General features: G+C 41.5%; 2 protein-coding genes across 2 annotated transcripts; one reads left to right on the top strand and one right to left on the bottom strand.

The window, feature by feature from the left end:
* LOC8073972 (GTP-binding protein YPTM2) lies at nucleotides 2930–6818 on the bottom strand. Its single transcript, XM_002454508.2, has 8 exons — nucleotides 6589–6818; nucleotides 4987–5059; nucleotides 4648–4695; nucleotides 4483–4530; nucleotides 3898–3969; nucleotides 3648–3803; nucleotides 3432–3535; nucleotides 2930–3342 (listed from the first exon to the last, which is right to left on the bottom strand). The coding sequence occupies exons 1-8, from the start codon at nucleotides 6600–6602 to the stop codon at nucleotides 3246–3248; spliced, it is 612 nt and encodes a 203-aa protein (XP_002454553.1). The 5' UTR covers nucleotides 6603–6818; the 3' UTR covers nucleotides 2930–3245.
* Nucleotides 15588–20200, top strand: LOC8073973. Its single transcript, XM_002452774.2, has 2 exons — nucleotides 15588–16268; nucleotides 19149–20200. The coding sequence occupies exons 1-2, from the start codon at nucleotides 15774–15776 to the stop codon at nucleotides 19800–19802; spliced, it is 1149 nt and encodes a 382-aa protein (XP_002452819.1). The 5' UTR covers nucleotides 15588–15773; the 3' UTR covers nucleotides 19803–20200.

Consider the following 21898-nt stretch of genomic DNA (forward strand, 5'->3'; position numbering starts at 1 on the left):
CGATGAGCAACGTGATGGAAAGAGACATCGGATGGATCAGTTGGCAGCGATCGCCGCCGAGAAATTGAAAGCGCGGGCAGGTGAGTTGGCCACGTAACGCTAACCACCACACGGCCCACCAGGACGGGGGGCTAATGAACGTCATCTTCATGGGGCCCAAAGATGTTTAGTTGTCTCTCCCCACTGATTAAAATGGCTTTTTGCATCAGAGATCGATACCGTACTTGCAGAGATGTCTTTTTATACGTACAGGTACGGTGGTGCGCAATACAGTTTGGGCATAAAAAGAAACGAGCACCGCTGATACGACCTTCGTGTTTTTCTGGTATGTGTACAGCGTTGACATGTGCTAGAACTAAAGCATGGTGTAAGCTTTCCGTTTTCAATCACTCACAAAGCATATAGATCTTCTGATATCTGAAAGAGATGGAGTAATGACCACGATTGCTTGTGCTAAGCATTATGATGCCGCCACAACCAAATCTTACATGTATCTTGCTTCTAGAGAACAACCATTGTATGGAACCAATGAATAATTCTACGGAGTCGGAATAGATTTTTTTCCCCCGAAAGTAATATCATTTCCATTTCCACGGAGTCGGATGGACTGACCAACAAGTGGAAGCAGCCCCTAACAATGATAATGGTTTCATGTCCTTGCTTGTACCCCTAACTAGTTGCCAAACATGTGAGACTAGAGATGGTGTTTAGTTTGAGGGTGGGATATGAATGAAGTGGTGGGTATCCCACTTCGTCCTCCTGTTTGATTTTGGGACAACTTGGGACAAAACCATCTCATCACAAAATCTGGTGGTTTAATTTAAACCATCCTGCTCATCAAACTATGCTACGCTTAGAAATTAGATGATAGAAAACCACTATTTACTGTATAAGTGCCTTTATGCATTCAGCTTTTATATCTTGCTAAGGTTGTATTGCATGATCCTTGTGTTTATTTTTGGGTAAAAGTATTATTTACCTCCTTAAATTCTAGATGCTATTTTGAATTGTTTTGAAGGTGAGGGCGCCCCTATCTATGGATACTTCCATGTCCACAATGATGTTTTGGCAGACTAAACTTCCATTGTAACTTGATGTTGGATGATGTAAACATATGGTACGTTGACTAATGTGTTGAAAAAAATTATACTGTAATGTTTAAACTTGTGTTTCTATGAGAGTAGCGAACTTGCATGAACTATGTGTATGCCTATGTGGTATGGATCCTGAATGAAGGCTTGCTAGATAGTTAGGTGGTGCTATCAGGGGACAATCCTGATTAACTAGATTAAGTTTAATGTGAGCCAATGCTGACAACTTAACTTGGTCTAGTTAATTGGAGGGTCGCTAAAGGCCACATTTAGTCGCAACCAGTTGGGCATGGCTAGTGGCTATTAGCTAGAGACAGCCTTGGAAGTAATTGCAACCCGCACCTCCAAATAGTGCGGCCACATCTAGCCCGGCGATAGGTTGATGATGACCGTGCGTGGTCTAAACCAACATAAGAGTTACGACAAAAAAAATACAAACATGTCAAAAAGAGAGAAAGGAGGAAACGACTTGCTATTGAATAAAAAAAAAAGAAAATTAGTTAGGAAAGAATTTTAGCAGCTTCTTATTCGTATAAGAAGTTGTTTTATTAAATTGTTTGAGGAGATTTATTTTATTTTATTTTATTTACTAAAAATTCAAATCGGAAATTGTTCCTATAGTCTGATCTGATGTTTAAATGAAATACGTAATGCTCGGACCACGTGAGACCGCCACAAATTTTGGATCTTGTTTCCGAATCATCCATGCCCTCCCCAAAAACCATCGCCACCATCGTGTTCCGCGTGTTCAATTCAGCAGTACTGTCGCTTTGTGGTGGACGGAAAAAGCGCCGGGCTTTTCCGGGCGAATCTTGCGGGGCGCCGGCGAGATGGGCACGGCCACTACTCGCCTTTCCGTGAAGCCAGTGCCGGGAATCGCCATGTTGTGTGGCGGTGCTGGCTGCACGCCGAGATCTCACAGACTCACACCGTCACACGACACGAACGCGTTCGGTGTTCCACGGCCCGGAACTAGGTCCATCTAACGTACTTGAGATGCATGTGTCCATCATGGTCCCGTTGGGGGACGGCCAGACTGACCACGAGGAGCAGGTGAAAAAGACCCCAACTATTTTTGCCTGTTTTTGTAATATATATATATATATATATATATATATATATATATATATATATATATATATATATATATATATATATATTTGAAGTGACGACTCGTGTGCTTCAGGTGAAATTTCTGGAAAGCCACTATAAACAAGGGGCCATAAATGATGCCACTATATATTGATATTATTTCATCAAGTCAAGGAGAAAAAAGTGAATTTCTCAGTGCCTCACGATCAGCGGTGCGCCGGTGCCCCGACATGGGCTTCGCGTGTCAAACATTATCTTGAGCCAACATCAACATGGGACACACCACACAGGACACAGCCCATTGGCGGTGGTGGTGGGCCAACTGGCGGTGTTCTGCTTCTGCAAAAAGTTTTCAAGATTTCCCGTCACATCAAATCTTACAGCACATGTATGAAGCATTATATATAAACGAAAACAAAAACTAATTACACAGTTTACATGTAATTCGTGAGATGAATCTTTTGATCCTAGTTAGTCTTTGATTAAACAATATTTACCACAAACAAACGAAATAGCTATAGTAGCGAAATCCAAAAACATTTCACATCTAAACAAGGCAACATTTCACATCTAAACAAGGCCGTATTTTCGTGCACAAGGAAATGCGTATCACAGTCCACAGACCAGTGCGATGCCACATGGGCGGGTCCCGTCACTGGGCACAATGATCGCACATGAATATGACCACTCAACTAGCCAGAAAGGAAATTTGTTGCCCACACAGGTATTTCATCTGGCTACGAATATTGGGAAATTTGTTGCCCACACAGGAATTTCATCTCACTAAGAACATAAAGTAAAAAAAATATTACAATAGCTGTTCACAAATGTAATGTAACTCGATATAGTAAAGTAGAAAAAAATGAAGTAAAAGTGTAGCTGTTTGCTCCTTAAGTCGAGAGAGAGCACTGAGTTACTTCTCTCTACGATGTTCTTAACATATTTTCAGCTCTCTAATCATCTGGCCAACGAATAGATGCCTATCAGCAATAATGCAAATACATTTGCGTGCTCGCACAAACGGTAGTAATAGTCACAAGGAACCAATGAAATCAGGCAATCTTAGGACGAGCAGCAAGACGTCTTCTGGTTGACGGGTTGCCCACGGATCTGCACCGTCGCTGGCCTTGCGTTGGCCGCTGCTGGTTGGCTGGCCATCCTGAGAACAGCAGCAAGAAGGATTTCGTTAAGCCCAGAAAGATTTCACGGTGGTAATAGCATATTTACCACATGGTTCGTCGGTTGTACCTATCCTTGATGGATGCAGCCATAGCCATGAAGGCCTGCTCCACGTTGGTGGCGTTTTTGGCACTCGTCTCCATGAATGGGATGCCCATCTCATCAGCAAACGCCTGGATGGTGTTTTTAATCATTTATAGATATCCAAAGAAATCACAAGGAAGTGGTGAAAAATGAAGTATTGTTGACGATGTCATGATCTATTCATGAAACTGGATAGCTTACCTTTGCTGTCTCAGTTGCAACAACTTTGTTGGCAGTTAGATCGCTCTTGTTCCCAACAAGGAGCTTGTTAACATTGTCACTTGCATAACGGTCAATTTCATTTAACCATTGCTTCACATTATTGAAGCTTTCTTGGTCTGTCACGTCATATACAATCTGCAAGCCAACAAGAAGCCAATATCATAACATGATCAATAATTCAATATGGATGACAAGTTTCAGAAGTTGCTAGTTCAGGTGGCCAACTTACAATGATTCCATGGGCTCCGCGGTAGTAGCTGCTGGTGATTGTCCTGAAGCGCTCTTGCCCAGCAGTATCCCACTACAGCAATTACAAAACCATGTTAGTTGAAGGGATACACAATAGTTATATCAGAAACATAATAAACATAATTGTAATGTTCGGACAAATCTGGGCCGTTGTTTATTGTTATGGACTGCATTTCCTTGGTTCACAAGAAATACTAGATTATGATATTCTCTAGATGTAGCTATAATTCTACAACTTGATACCGAATTGCGCTTCTAGATTACATAACAGGTTAAACAAATTTTGGATAAAAAAATTGAAGAGCACAAATATCATTTCCACATTTAGAGAACATTGGTTCATCTGCTAAATAGTAGGAACCTATGTTACATTAAGTTCAAACTTATTTCCTACATGATCGGTCAACAGATATCAATGTTCCAGTTTCTCTACTGACTATATCATGAAAAGGCTAACTTTTTTTTTTACTTTCAACTAGGGAAACATATGTCAAATATGACATCACAAGACATCAAACCATGCACATATGATAAATAAAAGAAAAATACAGCATAGTAGTCTTACGATTTGAAGTTTTATGGTCTTCCCATCCTGCTCGACTGTCCGAATTTTCTGCAAAAATGATAAAAAAAAGAGAAGTTATTGCTGGGCCGCAAAGAAAAGTTGAATTAAAGTATATTAATTCTTTTTACTGGTAAATAAATGAATTTGCAATGCACATGCACTTACAAAATCAACCCCAATTGTGCTGATGTAGCTGTCCAAATATGAATCATCCTAATCACAGAAGGGAAGTTATCAGAAACATTGGCATTAAGCTTTAAGGATGATGCTTTAATATAAGTAAAATATGGCCTTGCAAAATGATGGAAATAGAAACATCAAGAGGAACTCTCCAGGATTTAAAAACTTATAGTAATTAATCCTTTTCGGCTGCAGTTGTCAGGTTAAGTCACACAGTACACATTTCTTCAATTTATTTATATTACAACAGCTACACTAAAGAAATACACTGCTTCAGCATAGAAGTATCAATGAATGATTACAAGAAGAAACAGGAGTACTTACCGCAAATCTGAGAAGCAAGCATGATTTCCCAACACCAGAATCACCAATAAGCAAAAGTTTGAAAAGGTAGTCGCTGAAATTGAAAAAGGAAACTAGGTTAAGTAGTTCTTACATTGACAAGGTAGATAGTAATTTACTAGCAGATCATGTTGGCTTCCATCACTTCGACAAGATGCCAACAACTTTGAATTGTCATTATCACAAAATAAATTGTTCAGGCAGTCCTATTCAAAATTGTTTCTCTCTAAAGTTCTGAATTTCTATACTCTAGCCATCAAATTCATAACACGAAGATTTGAAGTATACACGTCGAATGTCAGAAGAGGCCACTCTATTGTGTGTGATACACAATTTCATATATCTCCAGACTCGGTTCCTTCAGTAGTTGAGTTATCAGTCCCTTGGATGGTTGACGTTTCAGTAATGGTACTAGAATGATAATGTAAACAAGACAATACTCTAATATTTGCCTGTTTTGCTACACAACACTGCCAACATACTCCCTCCTGCTACAAATATATGACAGGTTGGCTTAAAAATGATAAAAATCAACCCATATTCTGAAAATTGGTACAAGTAGCATCTTAAAAGACAGAAAAAGCAAACATCATATACTACTTTTGATCGGAGGGAGTAAATACTTGTTCCACATTGACCATATATAATGGGTGTTCAATGCAACAATAACTAATATAATATGTAGTAACTTTTATGTTCTTTATTTACATAACTGCAACATGTGCAAGCTATTTAACAAATGCAGTGATCTACAGCACAATGTTCATGCAAAGAACAGTCTACCGTAAAACATAAACAGAACTCACGATGCGATAATGTTTAAGTTCACATCATAATTCTCCAGATATTTTCCTCTAGAAAGCCTATGTCGCTGCACCCAGTGGCGGAGCCAGGGGTATGCCCTGTATGCCAAGGCATACCCAAGATTTGGAGAAAAAAAAATTAATAAGTATACACATTCATAATACATGTCTTATACAATCTGGTTTCTGGTGATGGCTATGTGATGTGGGGAGCCCAATTTCGAAGCTCATGAAGGAACTAAACTGCAGAAGCCCAAAATTGTTGCCATGTTATGATTTTTTTTTTTTTTGAAGAATGTATTTTTGCACTTTGGTTACTATTTTGAATTTTGTTATGACATTTTTGCTTCAAATTTTTGTACATTTGGCATACCCAGTCACAAATTCCTGGCTCCGCCACTGGCTGCACCACACAGCATTCTCACCACGCCCTACAAAGCAAAGCATAATCTAGACGGAGAGCAATCACAGCCATTAAAAGCGCATCAAGCTGCACACCATAAATTTCTCCATCATGCAGGTACACCAAAGCACCGCGGCCGCAGGAGGCCCTTTCATTCACGAAATCCCGATTTGGAACACGAAATCCCAGATCCAGATCGAAAGCTAGTGAGACCCACCGGCGTGCACCTGATCAGATCCCCGCCAGTTCCATCCGAACAACGCAACCCACAGCAACAAGCGAAAATCCAACGGAATTGCGAGAGCAATAGCTACATAGATCACGGTGATGTGCGGGGCACGGAAGACAAGGGAAGGGAAGGGTGATCGGAGGCCTTACTACTCGGGATTCATGTCGAATCAAATCCGGCGGAATCGCTCGCCTCTGCCGCGCCTTCGAACGGGGACGGGGGACGACGACGGGAGGGGGGGCGGATCTGGGGAGGAGAGACGCTAGGCCGCGAGGGGCAGGTGGTTGGATGGAGATGCAAACGCCAAACGTGAGATATTCAAGGGGCGGAACGATAAATACTCGAGAGCCGCGGCTCCGCGGTCGCGGAGCGAAAGCCGCCTGCGCGTCCCGCGTGGCGTGGGTCATCGCTGGCCTCGCCCTCGCGGGCGTTGCCCGTCCACCGCGCGTTTGCTTCGGTGCGACGGAGACACAGACGCGGGGCGCCCCGTGATGACCCATATAAATTTTGCAAAATTTTAGGGTTTATCTTGTTTAGTTCCAAAAAATTTTGCAAAATTTTTCAGATTTCCCGTCACATCGAATCTTTAGACACATGCATGAAGTATTAAATATAAACGAAAATAAAAACTAATTGCACAGTTTGGTCGGAATTGACGAGACGAATCTTTTGAGTCTAGTTAGTCTATGATTGAATAATATTTGTCAAATACAAACGAAAATATTACTATTCCTATTTTGTAAAATATTTTGGAACTAAACACGGCCAGACAGAGCCGATATCCGAATCGGTTAACGATTCAGTCGTATTTTTTTTCTTTCTAGTCATAAATCAGCAGCAAATAATACTTTTAACCACAGCTTATTTATTTAGCCAGACAAACAGGATGGTTTCGTGCGGCCGGCCTGTTCGTTTGGTTGGCTTCAAGCCAAAAACTGCTGCTGTTGTTTGATGTCTCTCTATTGTAAAGCAAAATCTTATAATATCAACAAACAATGAAGAGGCATCCAAACAAACAATTGTGGCAAAATCATCGTGGAACCAAGTGCCATTGTTGCATAAATAAACAGCCCTACGACTCTGCACAATATATGTTAGCTGCAAAACTACAATAAACATCACTTCTTCAGCATTTACTAGCTGCAAAACTACTAGCAGATTAAGCACTGCTATTAGATCAGCAATATATGTTAGCCTATCTATAGATTTTTTTTATGATAATTAACAAAAAAAAGCAAACAACAAAACATCCATTCAAATGTTCACATTATTCATTACCAACAATCGGCTTGATGCACTGCTGCTGACATGGTATACTTGAACACCTAAAAGAAAACCAAAGAGTCACAGAGAACACACTGAATATAGACAATTCAATAGCAAACACTCCAACGACTCTGAAGTCTCAAGGAGATGCATCCTAAGTTGCCATGAAGAACACAAATTCACAGCATGGATAACAATCATCAACAATAAGAACAAAACAATAAGAGGAAACCGAATTACTGAACCTCCAATACTACACTCATTTGTACACTAGGCCCCCATGCCCAGTCAAATCTAAACCCAAACCCCAATCCCAGCCATGCTGACGCTGGAGGACACTGTGTGGCAGTGCCTTGCCCCGGCCGCCATCGCCTCCGCGCGGTCACCGGGCGCAGGCACAGACAACCTCGCTACACCTCATCGCCTTGCTATTTGCACCCACCGCCGCGCCGCTGCTCCATGACGCACACATCCACGCTTGCAGCGCCGCCTACTCGCCGCGTAATTGACGCCCACCAAGCTCACAACTATTCGAGGGAGATAGATGCAATAGAGGGGGAGGAGGGAGACAAGAAGACTCATCTACGGGTGGATGAGGAGCGACGACGAGGGTGACTGCGGCAAAGACAACTGAAAGGTCCTAATATGGCTAGAGGGGGTGAATAGCCTATTTAAAAATTCTACAAACTCACTATAGCAAGAGGTTAGTAAATAACAAAGCGAAGCTTTTTGCTCTAACTCTAAAGGGGTGTTTGCAAGCCACCTATCTAACAATTCTAGTTGATATGATCACTAGGCACACAAGAGCTATGTCTCTACTTACACTAAAGACCTACCTAAAGTTTCTATACAAGTATGTAAGCTACTCTAGTTTGCAAGAAAGTAAGAGAGATGGTTTGATCTTTATACCAACGCGTAGAGGGGATGAACCAATCAATAATACGAAGTCCAATCACCGGGAGAAGTCTAAAGTACAATCACAATGGAGACGCACGATTTTCTCCCGAGGTTCACGTGCTTGCCGGCACGCTACGTCCCCGTTGTGTCGACCAACACTTGGTGGTTCGGTGGCTAAGAGGTGTAGCATGAACCTCGTCCTCACTAGGACACCACAAGAACCTACCCACAAGTGAGGTAGCTCAATGACCCGAGAACTTTACTAGAGTTACCTTTCGGCTCTCCGCCGGAGAAGGTACAATACCACTCACAATCACCGAAAGATGGCCACGAACAATCACCAACTCGTGTCAAAGCTCCTTTGCTGCTCCAAGCCGTCTAGGTGGTGGCAACCACCAAGAGTAACAAGAAAACCGCAGCTAAAACGATCCACAAGTGCCACTAGATGCAATCACTCAAGCAAATGTACTTGGAATCACTCCCAATCTCACAAAGATGTTTAATCTATGAAAGAAATGAGTGGGAGGTGTTTGCTTAGGCTCACAAGGATGTCAAGTATGTTAGAATGCCAAAGGTGTGAGCCCTAAGCCGTCCAAACACGTATATATAGCCCCTCAAACAAATAGAGCCGTTGGCTCTTTCACTGGGCAGACTGCGGGGTCACCGGACGCTCTTAAAGGGGTGCCGGACGCTCAACACCTGTGTCCGGTGCTCCAAAGTCAGGCACGTGTCAGAGTCTAATGGTAACCTACAGAGCACCGGACGCTGAGCAAGTTACCACCGGACGCGTTCGGTGCACACCGGTCCTAAACTCAGAGAGGTCTGCAGAAACACAGGGTCACCAGACGCTGAGCACCGGACCGTCCGGTGCTCACCGGACTTAAACTCAGAGAGCTCTGCAAAATGCTCAAGTCACCGGACGCACACCACCGGACTCTCCTAGAGCGTCCGGTGCTTCCAGTCAAACACAACGACCAAAGTCAGATAGCACCAGACGCAAGAACAGGAGCTACCCTGCGTCCGGTGCTCACCGTCCGGTGCTTAACCCTAGCACCTTAGCACACCGGACGCACAGCCTCTGCGTCCGGTGAGCGAGAAACACTCCCGCGACTTCTCTAAATTTCCCACCGGCGCAATAGAAAATATGCACTTCATTTTCTCAAAAAGCGCCGAATCCCACCTCGCAAGCTCGGCGGGAGGGAGAAAGGAACCCATCCTCTCTCTACCCTTTAAACCCCACCTCCTTCTCAAAGTGTGCCAACACCACAACGTGTGTACCAACAAGTGCACGTGTGTTAGAATTTTCACAATCATTTTCTTTGAAGGAGTTAAGTTAGCTCACTAGGTTCTAAATGCATGCACATGAACAATAACACCTAGTGGCACTCGATAACCGCTTAGCCAAAGAATTCCCCTATTTATAGTACGGCTATCTATCCTACATGTGATCACACCCTCTATGGTGTCTTTATCACTAAAACCAAAACCCTAAGCAATACATTTGCCTTGATCTCCATAGGGTTTTGTTGTTCTCTTTCTTCTTTTTCAAGTTGAGCACTTGATCATCTTGTGGTCATCACCATCATCACCATGATCATCACTTGCTCCATCACTTGGCATGTATCAACCTCATTAAGTCTACACACACTTAGTATAGAGGTTAGTACTAGGGTTTCATCAATTATCCAAAACCAAACTAGGGCTTTCAACAACAACAAACGAGATCAGAGTACGAACAACTGCGGCAAGAGAGAGAGAGAGGTCGAGAGCACTGCGTCGAGGCGTGCGGAGCAGGGAGAACCAGGCAGCTGCGATAGCCAGCTGCACGGCGGACAAAAGCCACCGCCACCATCTAGAGGTCGAGAGCACTACGTCGAGGTGTGCGGAGCAGGGAGAACCGGGCAGCTGCGATAGCCGGCTGCACGGGGCCGCCGCCACCGCGGACAAAGCTGCGCCACCGCCGCGAACACAACCGAGAACAACCAGTCCAAACCTGAAATGAGGCAACGGGATAACTTTTACAAAAAGAACAGAGACAACGTTACACAACAAAGAGCAGAGGGAAAACGTTACATGACTGCGCACGAATCTTAAAACAATCTCCACCATGCAAAAAGTGGAAGAAAACAAACACAAAAAACTGCCAGAAGATATATAGAAATTCCGTTTGTTTCTCCAATCTCCTCACTAAAATTTAGTCTAAACGTATGCTCTTAGTTGCAACTTCCAATGCAACAAATAGAACACTATCACATCATGAATGAATCACTGAATCATGTACCCTTCAAATAAAAAAGAAATAGCATATAGTTTCCATACCAAAATAATGTTTGTATGTCACCCACGGTACAAGTAGAATCCAAACATCTTATATTACTTATAAGCCATTTATCTATTCCTAATACTAAAGAGCCAAGTGATTCCCCTATTCATCTTTAGTTTACTTGTTGTTCGTCTACATGATAGTTTAGCCCGATTAACGTTGTGTAAACGCTACAGATGCTTGCCATGTCGGTTTAATCAGTCATTTATGTTGTTTAATTGTTGTTTAGTCTATTTAAATGACCTCTTAGCTTGAACAAATAGCTAATCAACATTTGACCATTTAGTCCATTTAAATGTTTAGGCTAACACCGATTTTACTTTCCAAAGTGCCATTTGTTCTCCATGTACCAACGTGGCCCCTAAATCACAACCTTTCTCGTATAAGCAGTAACAACTCGTGTCTAACACTAGTGGTACAAAAAGTTCAATTTCAAGACATATTAGGTTCCATTACAACACACAAACATGTTTACTATATAATTAGAAATGTGAAAACAAAGTAAATGGACAATAATATAGGCCCTTGAACCATTGACATTTCCTTAAGGAAGCAAGATTCCCACCACTAAGTGTTTATTGTTATTGCCTTTATGATTAGAAACAAAACTTATCATATTAGAACTTAGTGTAGTGAATGGTCTAACTAACCAAACCATGAACTAAGATCTAAAGGAATTTATTATCCAATCTGTTCTAAATAAATATAGTCTTGGGCTATACGCATCCTGATAAGGGCCATCATATGAAAAGTTGAGACAGGTCATCTATTATAATCGTTACGAACAAACTAGTCCTTAACATATTAACAATGAACTCCTTGCTGACTTAATCAAATATTAGAATTATAATGTTTTATAGGTCTTCAAAGCAAGTCATGAAACTTGATGTTTAATTGTATCAACACATGGATACTATGAGATTAAAGTTATGATATATTCACAAGGAACTATGTCCGTGCTTTCCAAACAAAGTAAAAAAAAGTCCATTAAGGACGCATTTCAATTTAACACAGAGTTAATAAGGAGTATGATATTATTGTCAAGATTAATTTAAATATGGAATCCTATTCGTCATAAAATAGTTCATATGGAACAATAATTAATAAATTATACTCCCTTTATCTTGTAAAATAATGTGTTTTATGAATTTTAAGACAAATTTAAGGGAACACTCAAATGGCGTGTGTACCATTATTCCAATTATAGAGTTTTTTCTCAAATTGTGGCTTTCTTTATAACCAACCTTGCCAAAAGGAAACATAATCATTATTTAGAATGTATTGTATTTTAATATAAATTTTAGAAGTCACAATGTACTCTATTTCATGACGGAGGGAGCAGTTCTTAAACTTTATAAAAAGGAAAAATATAAACATATATGCATGGGGAGCATTCCCCATTTCTTTTCATGGATGTTTGATATATTTTTCTTTGCCTATACCTAGTCATGGTCATGTTTTCTATTAAAACATAAAAATAACAATATCGTGCAAGTGAATCTTTTCAAATGTTATTTAACTCTACTTGTACATAACGTTCCTCCTTCTTAATACAAAGATACACACACTCGTGCGTATTCTAGAAAAAAAGTTATTTAACTACAATATTAGGAACTCGTTAGCTTGCATTGTGTGTACATAAGATACAAGATCTAAAAGAGCAAAGGATCACAACAGTTGTATATATGGGCTCATTGCTCAGCTTGAACAGAAGAACCCCAAGTCGATTATTCTAGGTTTTGGTAAGATCATCTCTCCCAAGAGCACAATTTTTGTAACTAACCCAATAGACAATTTCATCGGATCTTGAAGAAAAGATGCCAACCAAGCTAAGAGTATAGTTGTTTTGCTACGTTATTATTAGAAAAAAGTGGAATATCTCACAATCAAATAAAACACTCAAATGGTGATGGCACTCTCAGCGACACTATAAAACGGTTGGGGTGTCTAAACAATATTTCTTTTTTTTACAGCAAAAGTAAAAGGGCTTGTTTGGATCTCCACATCTAAACTTTAGAGCTCTTTCTCACTTTTGATTCTAACGCTCTAATGTTAGATGAGCTAAAAAGTTTAGAGCTAACTTTAGGGCATATTTGGATCCTATGGACCACTTTAGCTCTTAAGACTCCAAATAAAATGTCTAAAATATTGTCTAAAGTTTAAACCACCTCACAGACTTTAGACAACAAAACTGAATTAAAGTAGTCTAAAGCTTTTAGTCTTTAACTTTAGCTACTAAACTTTATGTTAGAGAATTAGAAACATGCTCTTGGAGCTTTAGCTCTAAAGATTAAAGGAAGAAATCCTAAGGCCTTGTTTAGTTTGAGAAAAATTTTGGATTTTGCTACTGTAGCACTTTCGTTTGTTTGTGGCAAATATTATCTAATTATAGACTAACTAGGATGAAAAGATTCGTCTCGCGATTTACAGGTAAACTGCGTAATTAGTTTTTGTTTTCGTCTATATGTAATGCTTCATGCATGTGACGCAAGATTCGATGTGACGTGAAATCTTAAAAAATTTTGAGAACTAAACAAGGCCTAACATGATCTAAGTTTCTACATTAGTGCTACAGCAACCCAACAAAAGTGAGAAAGTTGTCAACTGTAATTGTACTATTAACTGTAAGGAGCCTTAGACGGTTGTTAGCTTGTTGCCATCTTTTCTGCCTGCGAATGATGGCTGGCACTTGCTGTTGCCATCATCCAAAAGTTTGGGCGGGGCTGAACCCATTACTATGTGGATTGGTAGAGATTTAAAATTAAATGCAACCTTCAACGGCGCTTCCGTCGTGGAGGACAGCCGCCCGCATTAGGCCTTGTTTTGTTCAGTTTCCAAAAAATTTTGCAAAATTTTTCAGATTCTCCGTCACATCGAATCTTTAGATGCATGCATGAAGTATTAAATATAGACGAAAATAAAAACTAATTGCATAGTTTGGTCGGAATTGATGAGATGAATCTTTTGAACCTAGTTAGTCCATAATTAGACAATATTTGTCACAAACAAACGAAAGTGCTACAGTACCTGTTTTGCAAAATTTTTTGAAACTAAACAAGGCCTTAATATGACGTGCTCATTATTTGCAGAGCCCATGGGACTTCGTCGATATACTTTTTGCAGAGCTCATTATTTCTTTCGTGGAGTAGTTCGTAAGGGCAGTTTCAATGCAACATTAATGATAGTTTCTATTTCTCTTAATGATGATAACAATTTAGTAATTTGCTGATGTGTCAAATGAGTTAATGAAGAAAGAGAACGAGAAAGAAAGAAATTGTTTCTTCACGAGGAAACCAGGTCTACGCTTCGACCGATGCAGCAAGAAAAAGCGAAACAGCACTGGGGAGAAACCATCCATTTCCATCGCCGGTTGTCTTGATCCCGTGCGCAAGCCGCGCTGCTCCACGAAGGTCGCAGTCGTCGCCGCCCAGTCTGTCGGAGTTTGCCGCACGCGTCCACCCGCTGGCCGTCGCCCCGCTCGCGGACGCAGGCTCCACGAAGTTCGCAGGCCGCGCCGCCGACGTGCTCTTCCTTCCGGCGGCGCCGGCGTGCTCTTCTCTGCCCGCCCTTGCGGTTCGCGCACTCGCTGCTGCCGCGCTGCCGTGGCTGCTCCAGCGTTTGCTGCTGCCGCGCGAGCACGCACTACTCCGGTATCATATATTATAGAAACTATTTGGTTTCTTCTATTGGGACTGCCCTAAGTTTAGCGTATGCTCTAGTGTGTGTTCAGTATAGGTGTGATACAGGTCTTCGGACTCCAAATTAAAAATCTAATCAATGCGAACAGGTTGAGAGTTTGATAGTCCAAACCCATTTGGTCATTAAGGCCTTGGCCTTGTTTAGTTCCGAAAAGTGAAAAGTTTTTTATACTGTAGCACTTTCGTTTGTTTGTGACAAATATTATCTAATCATGCACTAACTAGGATCAAAAGATTCGTCTCGTGATTTCCAGCTAAACTGTGTAATTAGTTTTTGTTTTCATATATATTTAATGTTTCATGCATGTGCCATAAGATTCGATGTGACAGGGAATCTTGAAAACTTTTTGGTTTTCAGGGTGAACTAAACAAGGCCCTTGTTTAGTTGTAAAAAAAATTGTAAAATTTTTCAGATTTTCTGTTACATCAAATCTTTAGACACATACGTGAAGCATTAAATATAAACGAAAACAAAAACTAATTATACAGTTTATCTATAATTTGAGAGACGAATTTTTTAAGCCTACTTAGCCCATAATTAAACAATATTTGTTAAATACAAACAAAAATGCTATAGTATCTATTTTGAAAAAAATAGAACTAAACAATGCCTAAACCAAACAGATATGCTTAACAATCCACTTTGAATGAAACGGGAACAACCATCTCCCGTCAGTAGAGTTTAAGAGCTGTATTCGTACAGGTTGTGTACACCACGGATGATAGCAACGTTATCTGCCCACCTATACTACTGTACTTCCTCCATCTCAAATTGTAAGTCAATCCAAAAATCTTGGAGAGTCAAAGTATTTTTACGTTTGACCAAAATTATAGATATAAAGTGAGTATACTATGAAAATATAATTAAGAAAGAATCAAATAATACTTATTTAGTACCATAATAATTATTATTTTATAATATAAATTTGGTCAAACTTAAAAAAATTTGATTCTCCAATATTTTTGGAATGATTTACAATTCGGAAGGCAGGGAGTACATCCGAAGGAGACAAGCCCAACGCTATATAGCAGAGCAAGGCTCCACAGCGAAAGGCCAGCCAGCTGCCCTACCTCGGTCCCTCCCACCGCTCAGGGAACCCATCCACCACCGGCGGTCACCGCGCACCGCACTGAAACGAAGCAAACGAACATGGCGTCCGCCGCGCCTGCGCGCCACGTCCACATCGAGGCCCTGCAGACGGCGCTGCCGACGCGCGCGGTGGAGCCCGGGCGTGCGCGCCCCGTGTCCGTGGCCGCAGCCGCGGCCCCGCTCCCCGCCGCCGCGCTGCAGCGCAGGGCCCGCGTGGTGCTCTACTACCGCGCGGCCGCCGACGCGCCGGCGCCGTGGAGCCAGGAGGAGGCGCTCCTGGTGAAGGAGTCGCTGAGCGAGGCCGTGGCGGACCACCCGGAGATGGCAGGCCGGCTCCGTCGGAGCGGGTCCGGGTCCGGGTCCGGGTCCAGCTGGGAGGTGAAGCTCAACGACACGGGCGTCAGGCTCGTGCTGGCCACCGTGGAGGCCGCGGTGGACGACTTCGTCGGCGCCGGCGTGAACGAGGAGGACCGCGAGCGCTGGGAGGCCGCGCTCGCGCCGTGGACCCACGTGGACGCCGACGATCCCGATATGTGCGCCCTCTGCTTCGTACAGGTATGAGACGCGCGTTGCGTGACCCGATACGTGGCGCACGGCAACAAGATCTACTGATCGCGTCACCATACCCATTATATATAAACGCTAACGCTATTCTACACCACTTAGAATATTATTCTACACCGCAAGTCAAAACTGGGTAGAAAAAATACTGAACAGTACTGGAGAGTGTTCAGTATCAACTTGCCCAACAACACTCAGGACCATGAAATACTGAACAATACTGAAACACGAATACTGAATGATACAGTATAACAGTTTGGTGTAGAATATATATATATATATATATATATATATATATATATATAGCACATGAAGTAAACAAATCAGAGTGAAATTATAAAGACTGGTGGAGAATCAGACTGCCTTACTCCACTTGGAGTAATCACATTAATTATAGTAAGGCCTTGTTTAGATCTATTTTTTTTGGATTTTGACACCGTAGCACTTTCGTTTTTATTTGACAAACATTGTCCAATCATTAGCTAATTAAGTTTAAAAAATTCGTCTTGCGAATTACAGTGTAATTAGTTTTTATTTTCATCTATATTTAATGCTCTATGTATGTGCCACAAGATTTGATGTGATGAGAAATTTTGAAAAGTTTTTTGGTTTTTTGGGTGAATTAAACAAACCCTAAGAGTGAAATTGGGGCCAATTACGAATTCGCCACGTCGTTTGATTCGCCTGAAATAGAGTGTATGACATTTTTTGGGGGCAAAACTCCAAGTGAGGAAAAGGAAGTTCGTTGAGCAGACACTGGAAACGAAAATTTTACCATTAGGCCTTGTTTTAGTTAGAGAAAAAAATTGATTTTAGTTATTATAGCACTTTTATGAATTAATTAGTCTTAAAAAATTCGTCTCGTATATAGTTAATTAATTTTTAATCTATATTTAATGCTCTATGCATGCGTTTGAAGATTAAATATGACGGATAATCTTAAAAAAAAATTGAGAACTAGCAATAGTTTGTTGGATAGTATTATGCTGGTTTGATTTAAGTCTTGTTTAGCAGGGTTTCTCTGATGCCTCGGTTCTGGCTCTTTTAAAAAAAAAGTCTCGTCAAATGTTTTTTTAGAAGTCGTTTTTAAGAAACAAAAATTAATTAAATAAGTCAGAGTCGTTTTAGCAAAGGTAAAATTATGATTTTTCTAAAATAACTCTATCTTCTCTAGAAGAGCCTTTCGTGAAGAGTCTACCAAACCGAGCCTAAATTCAATGAGACACTAAAAGCGACCCCACGTTTGGATACACCTACAAACCGAACGGAAACTGACAGCATGTGCGCAGTGGGGCGTACAGTATCCTCCTCCCACCCAACAAAATAACGTGTACCACTGTCACGTACGGTCGTCTAGAAGTACTGTATATCAATCATTATACCATACATTGACATTGATATAAGGAGTAGAATATATTATGATATCGTTTGGCGAGACTTTTTCATCAGCTTCATAGCTATTTAGAGCTATTTTATACTAAATAAAAATAAAATAAAATAGTTTTATTTAGAAAGCCTCCCTTAAATCATGCTCTCGGTTTGAGGTGAGATGTAGTCAAAAGTAGTGGTTTCACCTTATTATATATAGCGTTCTATGAGAGTATGTTCTAAGAAACTTTATATATAGAATTAATTTACCAAACAATTTACCGAAACGGCTCCACCTCCACTGATGGAGATGTTTATGGAGCTGAAGCCCCAAAAATAACTCCACTAGCAAAGTGGAGCCGTGTCAAATGGTGTTTATGTATAGGAGCCCTATTTGTTTCCTCTCACAAAACTTTTTATGTACCCATTTTTAGCAAATGGGGTACATGTGGTTGTGCATGTGCAAATCAGGGGCAAATCAATCATAATTTTGACCATATGTTTTTCTGCAAAAGATTTTTAGATACATCAAGTTTTCACATATATAATTCTTTATTGAACATACTTCATAAGTGTTATATACATTGAAGTATCTAAGATCTTTTAGAAGGAAAAAACAGATGGTCAAATTTACTATAGTAAAAGATTAGTGACAAGTAAACATAAAACAGAGGAAACACTATAAATACTACTAACAAATGTTTTAGAAGAAAAAAAGTTTTGCAAAGGAAAAGGCACATCCTCATGTAAATTTGGCTTATTATGATATTATTCACCGATTTATTATCCGAAAAAAACTATATAATAGCTGATAAGTCGTGCTAGTTAAAGGGAACAGGGCGTTAGGTCACGCAACACGGCAACAGCCTGCCATGCCGACAAATCAATGTGCCTCCTGTGTTTTTTTTATCCAACATACATAGTTAAGGTCTTGTTTACTTCCACTTCCAAACCTAAAATTTTTCAAGATTTTCCATCACATCAAATCTTTAAACACATGCATGAAATATTAAAATATAAATAAAAATAAAAACTAATTGCACAGTTTGGTCGGAATTTATGAGATGAATCTTTTGAGCCTAATTAGTCTATAGTTGGACAATAATTCTCACAAACAAACAAAAGTGCTACAGTGTCGCGAAAATTTTCACTTCAAAAACTAAACACGGCCTAAGATACCATATACAAGAATACCATACAAGGACTCGTACAAATACTGCCTCCTGTGTTGAAAGAGAGAGACGACATGTCTGCATTTTGTCACCATTTCCCAGTTCCTTATTTAGTTCGTAAAAAGAAAAAAATTTGAGTACTATACTACATTTGTAATTGTAGTTATTAGTGTCTAATTATAAATTAATTAGGTTTAAAAGAATTATCTTGTAAAATACATGTAAATATATCGTTAGTTATTTTTTAATCACAGGATGAAAAGTTTTCGGTGGATACGGATTACGAAGCAGCGATTAATCATTATTCTGACGCGCTGTTCTCTGCTGCGTGCAGCTGACACGGTTCCAGGGCGACGGGGGATACGCCGTGGGCGTGAGCTGCAGCCTGATGCTGTGCGACCCGCTGTCGCTGGCGCGGTTCCTCCTCTCCTGGGCGCGCACGCACGCGGCGCTGAAGGCGCAGAACAAGGCCGCCGCCATCCCGATGATGCAGTACGCGGGCTACTTCAGCCGCCCCAACACCATGACCCGCCGCATCAAGTCCATCCCGCTCGACGCCTTCGCCGTCGTCGGCGGCGGCACCGAGACCGTGCTCTTCAGAGCCTCCGGGGCGCCCGACCACCGCGCGCTCGCCAGGGCCTGCGTCGACGAGGCCAGCGACAGGCTCGGCGGCGCCGGCGCGGCCGACAAGGTGCCGCGGCGGCTCTCGCTCCTCGTCGTCGCCAGGGACGGCGTCGGGGACAACCCGAGAGGGATGAGCGTGGAGACGTGCACCGCGGATGGCCAGCCGGTGGCGGTCCCCGGCGGCTCTGGCAACAAGCCGGAGGTTGCGCAGTGGCAGGACCTCGGGCTGGAGGAGTTTGCGCTCAGGGAGAGCAAGCCCGTGCACGTGTCCTGCAGCATCGTGACCGGCGGGGAGGATGAAGGGCTCGTCGTCGTGATGCCCGATGGCAAAGGGTTTCTGGTCACGGTGACCATCCCCAAATAGACCGAGAAATAGTTGGTCGTGATTTCCGGTTGCTGTGGAAAACATTTGACTTGATTATGAGTTGCTGATCATTTTATGCGCGAATGCATGTAGTAATTCTGTATTGTATTTCGGTGGCGAGAGTAAGGGCCTGTTTGGTTCCCTTACTAAATTTTAGTTAGCTAAAATTATTTTAGCTACTCTTGTGTGACTAATAGAACTAAACTATTTTAGCTCCTTTTAGTCAATATGTTTGGAACTTTAGCTACTAAAGTGACTAAAGTTTAGCTAGCTAAAATTTAGCAAGGGGAACCAAACAGGGCCTAAGTGATATTGTATTATTGTGTACCATAAAGAGCGAGTGATGCTGTATTGTTGTCCAGAAATAAGTTATTTGAAGTCACTGATATTTTCTAAAATGTACTCTATCTTAGTAATTCTTTCTATAGTTTTGGTTAAACTTTGAGATGTTTTGATTCTTCAAAAAAGTTAGAATGATTTATAATTTTGAAGTAATAAGTAAACATATTGGCCGGAAATTTGGTGAGCTAAGCAAAACATGTGCGACAGCTTGCTTATAAAAGTGCTGCATCTCGCTGAAAATGGGCATCTTCGTGGAAAAAGTCATGACCAGTCATTCAGAATGATGGTCACCTTTCTAACACTGAAATTTCAGGTCTGACCGCAAACGACACTCAAATGATTGGTACTCCAAATAAAAGAGCACGTTTTATTGTACAGAGAGGTCAGCAAATTGAAAGTGGCCACGGTTAGTTATACATTTTGCTAAACTCATCACGCAAGCAAAATTGTAGTGAAATACTACTATACTAGATTACTAGCGGCTAAACATGTTTGCCTCAACCGGTCCACCAAAACAGGGCCCCTCAAATCCTGATGAATACTAGTAGTGATTACAGACGCTCACAGCAGCTCCAGGAATGGCCTAGCACTAGCAGCAATCGCTTTCTAGCTCACCTGCTTGACAATTGTTTTCTGAAAGAGCAAACCTGCTCGACAATGGAAAGCTAATCAATCATCAGTGTGGCATAGAACAAAGTCGTAGGTCCGCGCATGGTGCAATGCAGAAAACTATCATAGGCCTGTGGTTTGTTCAACGGCTCAACCAAAACTGCTAGCTGCATGCCTGCATTGCATCCTTCGAGCTGTACCTTTCATGCTCTTCTGGCCACTATAGTACTTTCTGGTCTGATCACTGAGCTCATGCCTGCGCTACATTCACATCACACACGACGAGGCCCAGCCCAACATTACAGGGATGTCACCTGGGATCTTCACTTGTTGCCCAGCTAACCCTAGCTCAGTTGCTAAGGCCTTGTTTAGTTCCACAAAAATTTTGCAAAATTTTTCAGATTTCCCGTCACATCGAATCTTTAGATGTATGCATGGAGTATTAAATATAGATGAAAATAAAAACTAATTGCACAGTTTGGTCGGAATTGACGAGACGAATCTTTTAAGCCTAGTTAGTCCATAATTGGACAATATTTGTCAAATACAAACGAAAGTGCTACTATTTTTATTTTTCAAAAAAATTTGAAAGTAAACAAGGCCTAAAACTGAGCTAGGCTTGTAGGCAGTACAGTACAGCTCCATGTCGACAAATCAGATACACGATGCATTAGGGTAGCTTGCCAACACCTCAACTTTGGACTCTCGAGCATCTGCTGGAAGGGTCACAGTGCAAAGACATCGAGTAATCAAGAGTTGACAGTGGTGTAGTAGTTGCGTACAGCGTACTTGCGTTTGCGGATCTCAGGCTTTTGATGTGTCAACGCTCAACACGAGGAACTGTTGCGAAAAAAAAACAGAGCCCTATGCTCACCCTCCTTTGCAATCAACCTGAACAACTTGCCTGACGCCTGGTCCTATATTTGGAACTCAGATAACTTCTCAGTCAAAAGGACATATAAACACTTAAGTGGCCATTGCCATCCACATCCAGCCCAGAACAAGCACAAAGTGTTCTTATGGTTGTTATTAAAGGACGGGGTCAGCACAAGAGATTTGCTAAGAAGAAAGAGGATGGTTGTAACACCCGGCCCAGGGCTTAATAGGATTAATAGGAGACTCATACCAACAAGTTGTAACTTCTT

This window comes from Sorghum bicolor, chromosome 4, assembly GCF_000003195.3.
Source record: "Sorghum bicolor cultivar BTx623 chromosome 4, Sorghum_bicolor_NCBIv3, whole genome shotgun sequence".
In the NCBI taxonomy this organism is placed as follows: domain Eukaryota; kingdom Viridiplantae; phylum Streptophyta; class Magnoliopsida; order Poales; family Poaceae; genus Sorghum; species Sorghum bicolor.

Coding starts and splice junctions, on each gene's coding strand:
- LOC8073973 (XM_002452774.2), top strand. CDS start 15,774: ATGGCGTCCGCCGCGCCTGCGCGCCACGTCCACATCGAGGCCCTGCAG. Junction 16,269..19,148: donor GCGCCCTCTGCTTCGTACAG/GTATGAGACGCG, acceptor TGCTGCGTGCAG/CTGACACGGTTCCAGGGCGA.
- LOC8073972 (XM_002454508.2), bottom strand. Junction 4,531..4,647: donor GCACAATTGGGGTTGATTTT/GTAAGTGCATGT, acceptor TCATTTTTGCAG/AAAATTCGGACAGTCGAGCA. Junction 3,804..3,897: donor GCGGAGCCCATGGAATCATT/GTAAGTTGGCCA, acceptor GTTGGCTTGCAG/ATTGTATATGACGTGACAGA.